The 13,447-nt window shown below is 46.2% G+C and overlaps 1 protein-coding gene across 1 annotated transcript; it reads left to right on the forward strand.

The window, feature by feature from the left end:
- The first annotated feature begins 3,780 nt into the window (after nucleotides 1-3,780).
- On the forward strand, nucleotides 3,781-6,366 carry LOC123062016 (MADS-box transcription factor 32). Its single transcript, XM_044485318.1, has 7 exons — nucleotides 3,781-4,196; nucleotides 4,308-4,374; nucleotides 4,445-4,506; nucleotides 4,599-4,740; nucleotides 4,832-4,873; nucleotides 5,896-5,971; nucleotides 6,069-6,366. The coding sequence occupies exons 1-7, from the start codon at nucleotides 4,006-4,008 to the stop codon at nucleotides 6,077-6,079; spliced, it is 591 nt and encodes a 196-aa protein (XP_044341253.1). The 5' UTR covers nucleotides 3,781-4,005; the 3' UTR covers nucleotides 6,080-6,366.
- Nucleotides 6,367-13,447: the final 7,081 nt, after the last annotated feature.

Below are 13,447 nucleotides of genomic sequence, written 5' to 3' on the forward strand. Positions count from 1 at the left end.
ATCGAGATCGAGATGGAGGGGGATCGAGATCGAGTGTCCTCATGAATATTCAATATTTTATCATATTGAATATGAAAAAATATCATCAAATTTGAAAAAATATTCATGAATTCAAAAAGTGCCCATGAAATTTAAAAATATTCATGATATCAAAAAGTGCCCATGATATTTAAAAATATTCATGATATCAAAATATATACTAATGGCGCACTTCTACAGGGTGCACCATTAGTAGTTTAAACTAGTAATGGCGCATTGTGAGGCGGTGCGCCATTAGTAGTTTTGCAAAAAAAGAATAAAAAAAATTCAGTACTGGCGCACTCCATGTCTGGTGCGCCCCAGAGGTAGGATGCGCCATTAGTATGTATGTAAAAATGAAACAAAAAAATTATCACTAGTGGCGCACTAGTTTTCTGGTGCGCCATTAGTGTCTTCCACACTAATGGCGCATCACCAACTGGTGCGCCATTAGTATATAGTAGTGGCGCACTACTTCCCTGGTGCGTCATTAGTGTCAATCCTATCTATAGCCCTTTTCCTAGTAGTGGCAGTGCCCTGTATACATACAAGAAGAGGTCATCCATCGGAATTAGTTGCCAGACGCCATTGAGTATATAGGTCCTGCTCGTCCTCATTCTCGTGATCATCACCATTTTCATCTCTCCCTTGGTTATAAATTCTTTCAAGTATAGGTGGTGGAATGTTCAGAGGACCTTGGAAACACAAGAAGGTTAATTAGTAAAGGGAAACTAGCTAACCCCCATGCATGTGGATGAAACAATTATAATTACAGCGGAAGAAAAATGTACCGAAACCATAAGGATTCATGCAAAAACAGTGCCACGAGTGGTGGCAGCAAACACAAGACCCTCGTATTGAATTGCATCACAGTACTCATCCGTGTACAAAAATTGATCTTTGAGCAATATCCATCGAGGTGCGGAATTATGGACAACAACAAGCTTGTCAAAGATAGCAACAACTTCATAGTTCTTGTAATCCCAAGAGCGGTTGGGAACTCGACAAATTGCTATCTTCCGTAGACGACAGTCACCATGATCATATTTGAACGTATGTAGATCATATGTGTGCTCAACCTCAGGGAAGTCTGTGATTTTTGGAAGTGGAACCCGGTGACGAGTGTACACATTCACAAGTTCCCACTCGCAGTTATACCCAATATAAACAACCCAATCTCCATTTGCGCCTCCCCAAGCCTTACCCTCAAGTGATGGCATCTTAACATCACACGTATCATTATCAAGCGGCATCAACTTGCACAAGGAAACGCTTCCGTCGTCCCCGCACCGGCGACCAGCGTCATGGTGAAGAAGATAGGGGAGATCAAACTGCTCCTGAACCTTGGGTTCTTTGCAATGATGTTATTTGTTGAGTCGAGAATGGACTTGAATGAACCTGCCATGTTAGCCGAGGTGATGACGTCGCACCGATCAATGAGTTCCTCCACCACGTCATCTTTCATATCGGAGCTAGAATAACAGGGTCATTTACGGCATGTTCCCTCCATGGAGAAGATGATCAAACAATGATAGAAGGAAGGGTGAAGGAAAATGGAGGGAGGAAGAGCGTGCGACAGCAATTCCAAATCGAGGGGGAAAGGCGAAGAGGCGGTGGACGGTTGCCACGGTACAAGAAGAGGCTAGTGGGGAGCGAACGGTTGCCACAGAGGTCACACATTGACGACAAGGCCGAGTGAACCACATGCCTTGTATCGCACACACCTTGATCTGGCTGACCGTTTCTTTTGTGTTGCCTAATCACAAACAGTTCATCCGAGTGAAACGTATGCTGTGTATCGCACACACCTTCATCTGGCTGCCCGTTTATTTTGTTCCTCATCGCAAACAGTTAATTGAACTGAACTATATGCCTTGCATCACACACGCAACTAAAATCCAAATCGTGATTGATGCATCCGTCATCGCAAAGGTTTTGCACCTTTTTGATGGTTTTTTACACCATCGTCTGCGATTATTACATCGCACACAGTTTTGTTGAAGAGTCTCTGATCGTAGTGTCGCGTTAGCAGCATCCTGCAGTAGTGTGGGTTCCCCACACGCAGCCCAAACGCCTAGGCTGTTTGACAATCCCATATCCAACCCATATGCGGGGCAGATATTGGGAGACCGGAGGCGCCCGGATCCCGCCGCCTCGTCGGACCGACCAACTATGGCCCACGCCGGCCCCACCATTGTCCCCATAAAAACCTCAGTCAGTGTGACAAACCCTAGTCAAACCCCACTCCTCCCAGTTCTCTCAAACTCTCCGGTCCCCTCCCCTTCTTTCCCAATCTCTCCCGTCCCCTCCGCCATGGCCGAAAGCAGCTCCGACAATATCGACTAGATGATCTAACCGCTGACTCATCGAGCTCATCCGCTCCGCTTTGCTCTCCGCAGCTCGGGGATAGGCCGGGCTAGGGGCTCCTTCTCCATGATGTCTTCATTGGTAGGTTGGTCGGTTGATCTACGTATTATGCATGAGTTTGTATGGATTTGGTTGCGGATTGTGGTTGTGGAGTGAGCAAAATAAACTCTGCACGATCACCAGTGGACGCACTTGTGGGCATATATGGCACCAGATTAGGCAATCCTGGTTGTAGATGCTCTTAATATGTACAACTTGGAACTGCGTATGTAGGAGCAATGAGAGGCCTACTCGGGTGACCCCTGGCGGCCGATTTCACTATTTTGACCCTTTTTAGAAAGTTCTGCCAGATCTGACCTTGGTTCGTAAAATATTCGGGATCTGACCTTTTTTCTACCGCCATTGGCCTCGGCGGTAGGGTGGCACAACCTACCGACTGGATGTCTGGCGGTAGGACTTACCTGCGCCGTCACGACCATTTGGTGTGGAAAAGACCCTACAACCATGGTCCTTAGCAGTAGGTTGTGTTACCCTACTGCCATAGTTCTTGATGGTGGGGTCTTCACCTTGGTTTTTTACATGTATGCCTCTATAATAATTGCATGCATGTCCCTGCCGCCAAGGACCTTGGCAGTAGGATCTTTTCACACCAAACGAGCATGACGGCGAAGGTAAGCCCTACCGCCAGAGTCCTAAGCGGTAGGATGTGCTACCCTATCACGGGGGAGACTTGTATGAGATCTCACATTTAGATGAGATCAACCCCCCAAAGAATCATATTTAGACATTAAAAAAACTGAAGTTATTTGCCAACATCCGTGTGGCGTATGTTCACAACTCCGGAAAAAATTAACTCAAAATTCGATGTACACTTGGAGATTCAAAAAAAGACAAATTTGAATATGAGCAGTGACAACTTTTGGTGAATAGTACTTTGACACTATTCACATTTGATTTTGTCTTTTTTTTATTTCTATTAATATGAGTTGAATTAGGAGCTGAAACTTTTTGAGGTTGTACATTAAACACTGATGTATGTCTACAATTTTTTTGAGAATGTTTGAACGTATACATTTTTTTCAAAAAAAAAAATCAATCTCATAGATCTCGCATAAGCCTCCCTCACCCTATCGCTAAGGATAATGATATACGGAAAATGATCAGATCCCAAATTTTTTAGAAAGCATGGTTTTGAAAAAGATCAAACAGTGAATTTGGCCACCCTGGCCGCATCCACTGTGGTGGAGGACAGTCGACACGTTTCCGTCGTTTCAGCCTTGCTCCCTCCCACGCCTGCAGAAAAGCAAGCAAAGCCAGGCCTGACACGCGACTAGACTATCTTGTCTTACTTCGGAGGGCCACCCCGTCATTAAACCAGAAAAAACCCAACCCAACCCATCCCGGCCAAGGCCAACTACCAGCACCCCGAACAAGCAGCAACTGTTACATCCCTCTCCTCCACTCACCAGCACAGTAGAGCAGAGAGCTAGTCGCTCGCGCGGGCAATCCAAACCTTTCCCTATTCTTGCAAGGTCTCGGAAACGGAAAGGCCCCTGCTCCGCTGCGCGTTTGCGAGTTTGGGAAGAAGCCTTGCCTGCCGGAGGGGGGGAAACGGGCGAGATGGGGCGAGGGCGCAGCGAGATAAAGAGGATCGACAACCCCACGCAGCGCCAGTCCACCTTCTACAAGCGCAGGGACGGCCTCTTCAAGAAGGCCCGGGAGCTCGCCGTCCTCTGCGACGCCGACCTCCTCCTCCTCCTCTTCTCCGCCTCCGGCAAGCTCTACCAGTACCTCGCGCCCACCGTCCCCTCGTAAGCCAACCGCCTCACCCGCCTACCCGCTCAGTTAACCTCTCTTTAAATGTGCTGATTTGGTTGTACGCCCGCCCATGCTTTGCTCACGCATCTCTTGTTCTTTGGCAGTGTCAAGGAGTTCGTCGAGAGGTACGAGGCTTCGACGCACACCAAAGTTTGGTCCGACATCCGCCAGGTATGTGAGTACTTTGCAATGCTTCGATTCAGAGTGATGATTGACAGAGGCCCCCTTTTGCATCGAGCAGGAGAGGCGCCGCGAGCTGGAGAAGGTGGCCAAGATGTGCGACCTCTTGGAGAAGGAACTGAGGTAACCATGCATACATACATACATGGCCGGCCACAGCGCGCGTGGCTGCGCTGCGCCTGTTCTGAACTCGCCGTGTGTTAATCTGTCTCTAGGTTCATGACGGTGGACGACGGGGAGCGGTACACGGTGCCGTCGCTGGCGGCGCTGGAGCACAACCTGGAGGCGGCCATGCACAAGGTGCGCTCCGAGAAGGACCGCAAGATCGGCGGCGAGATGAGCTACCTCGAGAACATGGTGAGTGTGTGCTGTACCCCTCTTCGATCGACTCGTTTTGCGTATTTTCTACTTAGCGGCGACTCAGTGTTTTGTTTCGTGCTGCATGCAGATCAGGGGGAAACAAGCGGAGCGCTACGGTCTGTGTGACAAGGTGAGCGCTTCTATAGATTCTTTCCAAGTTCCTGCGGCGTTCATCATTAGTGTTATTATTAACCACACAGGACAAAAACAGTACCCAGTCAGAAGATTTGAAACCCTTCAATGAATCTGAAGCAATAGTAGTAGTAGTACTAGTTGAAGTAGCAACTGGTGGTGATTTATAGTTGCATGACCATCGGTGGCAGGGTTCCATGATGATGCCCCGGTTGTGCTTAGTTTTAACCTGAGCCTTTTTTTGCTAGTGTTGCTGAATTGGAGAGCCCCAAACGAAGCAAAAAGGCTTACTATTGTACTCCTTTTTAGCACTAGTAGATCCTTATGGTTGAAAAACGGGCGCCATATAGATCACACTGTTTCTAGAACAAAAGTCAAGAAATTTAATCCGTACGTACTTGTAGAGGGACTGTTCCATGGAATAGGACCTTGGTATAGATGCCTGGATATACACAGACCGTAGCAAAAATAGGCGTTTCTTTTTCCCATCTAGAAAAAATAGGATTCCATCCGAAATGAGCCTCCATCAAGAGGAGGAGGCGTGCTCGCCCTACTCATGGTAGCGCTCAGTAAATGGAGTGCTCCATTGCAAGGCACGAAGTGACACAAAGCCTACCGACCTACAACACGTAGACCCGTTCATTGCAGCTTCTTTACATTGGAGGTGGAATAACTTTTCACTCCCTGCAAGCAACGGCGTGAGGCTAAGGCCAGGCTAGCCTACGTGCACCGCAGGGTAGCCTGCCCAAGCCTATCTGAACTGGACAGCTAGCTAGTACACTCCCTCCTTAAACAAATATAAAAGCGTTTAGATCATTATTTTAGTAATCTAAACGCTTTTGTATTTCTTTACAGAGGAAGTACTATGCTTTGGCACATGTAAACTTCTTTACATTTTTTTACTTTGTTTCTTTCAAGAATGTTTATCAGTCCACGAGTTTTATGTTCATGATATTTTGTGCTTCTCACGACCAATCCAGCTACAATTTGGTTATGTTTATGTAATTTTATTATCCACAGCTCGCTCATGCTCAGAGCCTCAAGGTCGTTGAAGGTGGATCCACCTCGCTGAACAACGGCCTGGACCTCAAACTTGGTAGGTTCTCCCAGTCGATTCAGAACCTAGTTACAGTACAAGTAAGTAGGTCGCAGATCTGACGTGTGCCTTGTGCAATGTTTGCAAATGCACGCAGGATTCAACTAGGAACGGGTGAAAGCTTCTGGCCGTGGGGTTCTGCTCTAGTGTTGCTTTTGAGCTCGAGTGTTATGTCAGGTTGAAATATTCTGCAATTTCCTTCGAAGGGATTGTATGAACATGTAAGAGACCACTGTCTTATGAGATGTTTGGCTTAGGCTGGACTGGGCTGTGCGTTGTACCTCCAATAGGTGGAATGTGATACCAGTCCAGTATTGCAATAATGTAGTTAACGGTCACCTTATGCTCTAGTTCATGCGTTCTTTGTCAATGTGGACTATTCGTGTTTTTCTTGATTTCTGCCACTTATTGTGTTATGTTCTTGATTACGTCTTCATCTCTGTTGCTTATGGATTTCTATCACCTTTACCAAACATCCTATTCCCAGGCATGCTGGCCAGCTTCTTCTAATTTCTTGCCGGTCTTTATTTTGTTTGAAACTGAAGATATAAAATTGTGCAGTTGAGTCGTGGAAAAAGTGAGATCACAACAGCAGCAGAAAAAAAAATCATGAACAATAAACTGTTTTGCAACAATTCTAGTAAAAGAGAAAAGAGTCTCAAGTTGAAACAATGAAGAGAGCAACAAAAATGAGCTCAGGGATGAAAGGAGAAAAAATAATATTATTTCTTTATAAAAAGTGAAAATTACTCGCCGCTCCCTGCCCGGACCCTACCCTCCCAACCTGAGATTGTGGGGACCCCTCGGACATCCTCATCCCCTTATGTTCCCACCATCTCATTCCTATCCCCATTTACATGATCAATAATCAAATTTTCCCACACCCATCCACCACTGGGGAACGGGACTATTAGGGTCCCCACTCCCCATAAGAAAATAATCATACATATAATAAGGTTGTCCGGCGGGAGCTTGAGTCGTGCTAAGGAGGGTAGTTATATGCTCGAAGCAAGGCAATGTGTTACCTTTAGACCAAGTGCAACAGTGTTGTCCTTGTCCTCTTGCTATCGATCTTGGTCATTTTTAGGGTAAGATAGGGCAAGGGTTTTGTCGGTGTATTAAACATGGGTGTCTATACCCTGATTTATGCACACACAGTTGTAGCCTTCCTGACGGTACGGGCTTGTCGGAGGATGACCTTTATCAACACTCAAGACTTGGTAAAAACCATGAAGAAGACCTCGAGGCAGGTCATAGAGAAGTACTAAAGAAGTACTGAAGATGAAGACTCAAGTAGCCGGCAAGCAAGGCACCGACAAGGCAACGCAGCAACAAGGCCTCGAGCCGGCGAGCTCCCATCCATCGCTCCACCATGGCAGTTGACAAGAGTTTGCCAACAGGCGTCGAGCGGGCAGGAGGTTAGGTGAAGCTTGTCGACGCACGTGACGACACCGTAGCTGAAGAACAACTTTATTGACACCCATCTGAGTGGCGTGTCAATGGAATAGAAGGTAGCTGGGTGAGCGGTACAGGTGGAGATGGACAACCTTGCCGGCATTCGCGTGACACCTAACGGGGCATTTATTGCTTTTGTCCTAATCCGTCATAATTAGGTATGATAGCACTATAGCCACTATTTGCCTCTGTATTTTTTTGCCATTGTGGTAGCCTCTTTCATCTATAAAAGGAGGCCCATGGCAACCTTTAGAAGGGTCAACACCATTCCCATTTGCACTACGTAGCTGCACTTCCCGAGCATCTTGTTGGAAAGCTTGTGCTCTCTTGTAACGGGCGCATTTTCCACACATCAATTCCATCAAAGCAGGAGTAGGGTTTTACGCTTGACGGTGGCCCGAACCTGGGTAAACTTGTGTGTTTGTATTGCTGGATTTGCTCTTTGTGTACGTTGATTCCCACAACCAAGCCACAAAGGGATCTTGCCAATCCCAAAGATTGTCGTACATCGACATCCTTGGCGCGCAAGGTAGGGGATCACGTGCACGAATTTGCTCCAATAGTCTAGGCGCTACCTTCATCATCCATGGCGCCCAAGAAGAAGGGCGCGACCGCTGCTACACCATCTACATCCAAGTTGCCATCCCAGACACCGGCGGCTGATGGATGTGGAGGCGGCCAACTTCCTCGTCGCTCCGATGATCCTAGCCATCACACTAGTGCGAGCCAAGATCCCGTAGTCGCTACATGCAAGGGTGGTGCTACGACGTCCAAGAATGACGCGGCGAAGCACGTGCCTGAGCCACCGAAAGATGGGCGCGACACACTTTCTCAAGACATCAGCGGCTCCGAGCGACGTCAAGATAAGAACCCTGAGTATCGTTCCCAAGATGCTCACGGGCAGCCACCATGCCAACCTGCTGGCAAAAGTCGACAGCGGCAGCACGAGCGAGATGGAGCTCCTTCTAGCTCTGTCGGGAGTCCAGGCGTCTCTTGTTCCTCGCACCCAGTCATGCCAAATACGCCGGCAGAGGCCATGGCACAAGCTCAGTTGCTGCTGAACTTTCCTCATGCGACGAAGAAGATGGATGAGTGGAGGGCCACCATCCAGAGCCTCATCAGCTTCGCCAACAGTGACGAACCACAGCAGGCGGGACCTTCACAGCGGCAATCTACAATGCCGGCAAGGCCGTCCTGCGAGCGTGGGAGACGCTGCACCAACAGTGCAGTCTCCTCCTCAACATCAGCAGCAAGTGAGGCGTACTGACGCGCAGGACGAGGTGTCCATGGGGTCGTCTAATTCATGTAGCCGCCAAGATCAACTCCGAGTACTGCAAGATCGGCAACTAGAAGACGCGCGCATGACCATCGAGCGGCACCGAGAAGCACGCTGTCAGTCAGATGACCGTGCAGGGCCGGCAGCGAACATGCCTACGCCGGGGTCCTTGGGTGCTTTCCATATGATGTAGACTGCCCAACGTTCACCCCTGAGTCACGGCAAGTTCGCTGGCCCTCTTCTCAAAGCTTCAAGACGGAATTGTCGGATAAGTATGACGACAAGCTCAACCCATCCAAGTTCCTCGGCATCTACACCATCACTATGCAGGCTGCTGGAGGAAGAAATGAGAAGGTTCTTGCCAACTACTTCACATTGGCGCTTAATCCCAATGTGAGGTCTTGGCTGATGAACTTGCCGGAGGGCTCCATCTCCTCCTGGGCAGATTTATGCCATCAGTTTGTGGGTGCTTACCATGGAGGCCATAAGCTTCCTGGTCAGCCCAACGATTTCCATGTGCTTCCCTAGAGGGATGGTGAGCCCCTTCAAAAGTATATAGAGAGGTTTAGTCGCATGCATCATAACATACCTGATGTTCACCCCGCTGTTGTCATTGCCGTGTTCCACATTGACGTGTGCAATCGGAGGATGCGAGAGGAGATGAGCATCAAGAAAGTGAAAGATATTGCCGAGCTATACGCTCTAGCCGACAAGTGTGCACGCACTGAGGAAGGGAGGTGACTCCCCGGAGTGGATGCAGGAGCTTCTGTTGACTCAGAAGATGATGACGCATCCACTCCAAAGAAAAAGGGCTGGAAGTACAATCACAAGCTCAAGGGAAAAGCAATTTTGGCTGTCAAAGGATCAGGAAATGCCGGCAAGAAGCCCAAGATCGAAGATGCCGGCAAGGAGGTTGTCGCGGTCATGTGGCAGCTTCCGGTGAGAAGACCGACGGTCCATATTGCAAGATTCACCGTATTGCAGGCCATGATCTCCAGGAGTGCCTGTTGGGGAACGTAGTAATTTCAAAAAACTTCCTACGCACACGCAAGATCATGGTGATTGATAACCCACAAGTATAGGGGATCTATCGTAGTCCTTTGGATAAGTAAGAGTGTCGAACCCAATGAGGAGCAGAAGGAAATGATAAGCGGTTTCCAGCAAGGTATTCTCTGCAAGTACTGAAATAAGTGGTAACAGATAGTTTTGTGATAAGATAATTTGTAACAAGCAACAAGTAACAAAAGTAAATAAAGTGCAGCAAGGTGTCCCAATCCTTTTGTAGCAAAGGACAAGCCTGGACAAACTCTTATATGATGTAAAGCGCTCCCGAGGACACATGGGAATATCGTCAAGCTAGTTTTCATCATGTTCATATGATTCGCGTTCGGTACTTTGATAATTTGGTATGTGGGTGGACCGGTGCTTGGGTGCTGCCCTTACTTGGACAAGCATCCCACTTATGATTAACCTCTATTGCAAGCATCCGCAACTACAACAAAAGTATTAAGGTAAACCTAACCATAGCATGAAACATATGGATCTAAATCAGCCCCTTACGAAGCAACGCATAAACTAGGGTTTAAGCTTCTGTCACTCTAGCAACCCATCATCTACTTATTACTTCCCAATGCCTTCCTCTAGGCCCAAATAATGATGAAGTGTCATGTAGTTGACGTTCACATAACACTACTAGAGGAGAGACAACATACATCTCATCAAAATATCGAACGAATACCAAATTCACATGACTACTAATAGCAAGACTTCTCCCATGTCCTCAGGAACAAAAGTAACTACTCACAAAGCATAAACATGTTCATAATCAGAGGGCTATTAATATGCATATAGGATCTGAACATATGATCTTCCACCAATTAAACCAACTAGCATCAACTACAAGGAGTAATTAACACTACTAGCACCAATCCCGGACTTGGAGACAAGAATTGGATAGAAGAGATGAACTAGGGTTTTGAGATGAGATGGTGCTGATGAAGATGTTGATGGAGATTGCCCTCTCCCGATCAGAGGAGCGTTGGTGATGACGATGGCGATGATTTCCCCCTCCGGGAGGGAAGTTTCCCCGGCAGAACAGCTCCGCCAGAGCCCTAGATTGGTTCCGCCAAGGTTCCTCCTCGTGGCGGCGGAGTTTCGTCCGAGAAGATGGCTTATGATTTTTTTCCCATCGAGAGACTCCATATAGCAGAAGACGGCCACCGGAGGGCCACCAGGGGGCCCACGAGGTAGGGGGCGCGCCCCCCACCCTCGTGGGCAGGGTGTGGCCCCCCTGGTGAAGTTCTTGCTCTAAGTTTTTTTTATATTTGGAAAACATCTTCCGTGAAGTTTCAGGACTTTTGGAGCTATGCAGAGTAGGTCTCTAATATTTGCTCCTTTTCTAGCCCAGAATCTCAGCTGTCGGCATTCTCCCTCTTTATGTAAACCTTGTAAAATAAGAGAGAATAGGCATAAGTATTGTGACATAATGTGTAATAACAGCCCATAATGCAATAAATATTGATATAAAAGCATGATGCAAAATGGACTTATCAACTCCCCCAAGCTTAGACCTCGCTTGTCCTCAAGCGAAAAGCCGAAATCAAAAAATATGTCCACATGTTTAGAGATAGAGGTGTCGATAAAAATAAAATACAGACATGAGGGCATCATGATCATTCTTAGAACAACAACTTATATAATTCTTGTCATATGGTTTCTTATGCTAGAGTAATAATTCAATCACAATTTTCAAGTATGAATCATAAACTTTATTGACAACTAACAAACTATAATCTCAGTCATTGGAGCAATTGCAATTTATCATAACATAGGAAAGAGTCAATATATAAGAGCTTTTCAGCAAGTCCACATACTCAACTATCATATAATCTTTCACAATTGCTGACACTCACGCAATACTTATGGGTATGGAGTTTTAATCGGACACAGAGAAAGATAGGGGCTTATAATTTTTCCTTGCAACGTTTTACCTCAAGGGTAATGTCAACAATAATAGTTCATGAAAACTCACATCCAATTAGCCATATATACCAGGATCTTTCCAACATACTGTGCTTGCCAAAGGATAACGTGTAAAAAGGAAGGGTGAAGATCACCATGACTCTGATGCAATGTAGGAGATAAAAGTAAAAGATAGGCCCTTCGCAGAGGGAAGCAGAGGTTGTCATGCACTTTTATGGTTGGATGCACAAAATCTTAATGCGAAAGAACGTCACTTTATATTGCCACTTGTGATATGGAGCTTTATTATGCAGTCTGTCGCTTTTATTACTTTCATATCACACGATCGTATAAAGCTTATTTCCTCCACACCAATCAGTCATACATATTTAAAGAGCAATTTTTATTGCTTTGCACCGATGACAACTTACTTGATGGATCTTACTCAATCCATAGGTAGATATGGTGTACTCTTATGGCAAGACTGGTTTAAGGGTATTTGGAAGCACAAGTAGTATCTCTACTTGGTGCAATGAATTTGGCTAGCATGAGGGGGGAAGGCAAGCTCATCATGTTGGAAGATCCAAGACAATATAATTCATCTCAGATGTAAGAAAACACAACCCATTATGTTGTCTTCCTTGTCCAATGTCAACTCTTTAGCATGTCATATTTTAATGAGTGCTCACAATCATAAAAGATGTCAAGATAGTATATTTATATGTGAAGACCTCTCTTTCTTTATTACTTCCTATTAATTGCAACAATGACCAAAACTGTGTTTGCCAACCCTCAACAACTTTTATTCATCATACTCTTTCTATGTGAGCTCATCAGTCTCCATAAGACTCATATGATCTCTTTGTTTCTTTTTATTTCTTCCTCTTTTCTTTTATTCACTTAGGATCATGGAAAAATAATCAAGCCCTTGACTCAACACTAATCTTTATTATATAGCTCACGTACTTGATTACATGGAAGGATAATAAAGCAAAACTCACAACTAGATCATACTAAGAACTTTTATTCTACTAGATCAAGATATTACCAAAAGGATCAAACTAAGAAAAACGGTAAAGATAAAAGTGATGGTGATACGATACCGGGGCACTCCCCCAAGCATGGCAGTTGCCAAGTGGAGTGCCCATACCAGATACTCAATTCTTCTTTGTTGATGGAGACGGTGGTGATTTTGTTGATGGCGTAGGCTTGCCGTCCTTCTTCCAAGGCATAGGCTCACCATCATAGAAAGATGACCGAGTCTCCGGGATCCTCAAATCTGCAGCCAAACTCATCCTTTTGAATCTATATTCATACTCATAGTTTTGGTTTTGCAGGTCATAAATTTGAGCTTGAAGGTGCTCAATTTTCTCGTGAAGCTTGAAGATGGTCTCCCCGATGTTGTCGGCATCCAGCTTGTGTTTGTTGGTGAATTCTGCGATCATCATGTGGTTGGAGTTGAGTCCACGCTCCACCATCCCCTGACACTTGAAAACTTGTTGCTCCATTGCTTTGAGCCTCGTCTCCACGCTTCCGGTCCCCTTCGGTCCCTCAGCATCACGGATGTGCTGCAACCCATCACGCATCTCAATGGTTTGAGGGTGTCGCTGCACCTGCGCGAGGTAAGGGTTGATGACCTTCTCAAAGAACTTGTCCTTGGGAGCACTTGGAGACGCCATGATAATCTAGATCTGTCAGAAAAACAGCTCGAAACAAAGACAGGAGATTTTTGCGTGATACGGAGTCAAAACCCCCGGAAGATTATATAATGAATTTTTACCGAC

This window comes from Triticum aestivum, chromosome 3A (genome assembly GCF_018294505.1).
Source record: "Triticum aestivum cultivar Chinese Spring chromosome 3A, IWGSC CS RefSeq v2.1, whole genome shotgun sequence".
In the NCBI taxonomy this organism is placed as follows: domain Eukaryota; kingdom Viridiplantae; phylum Streptophyta; class Magnoliopsida; order Poales; family Poaceae; genus Triticum; species Triticum aestivum.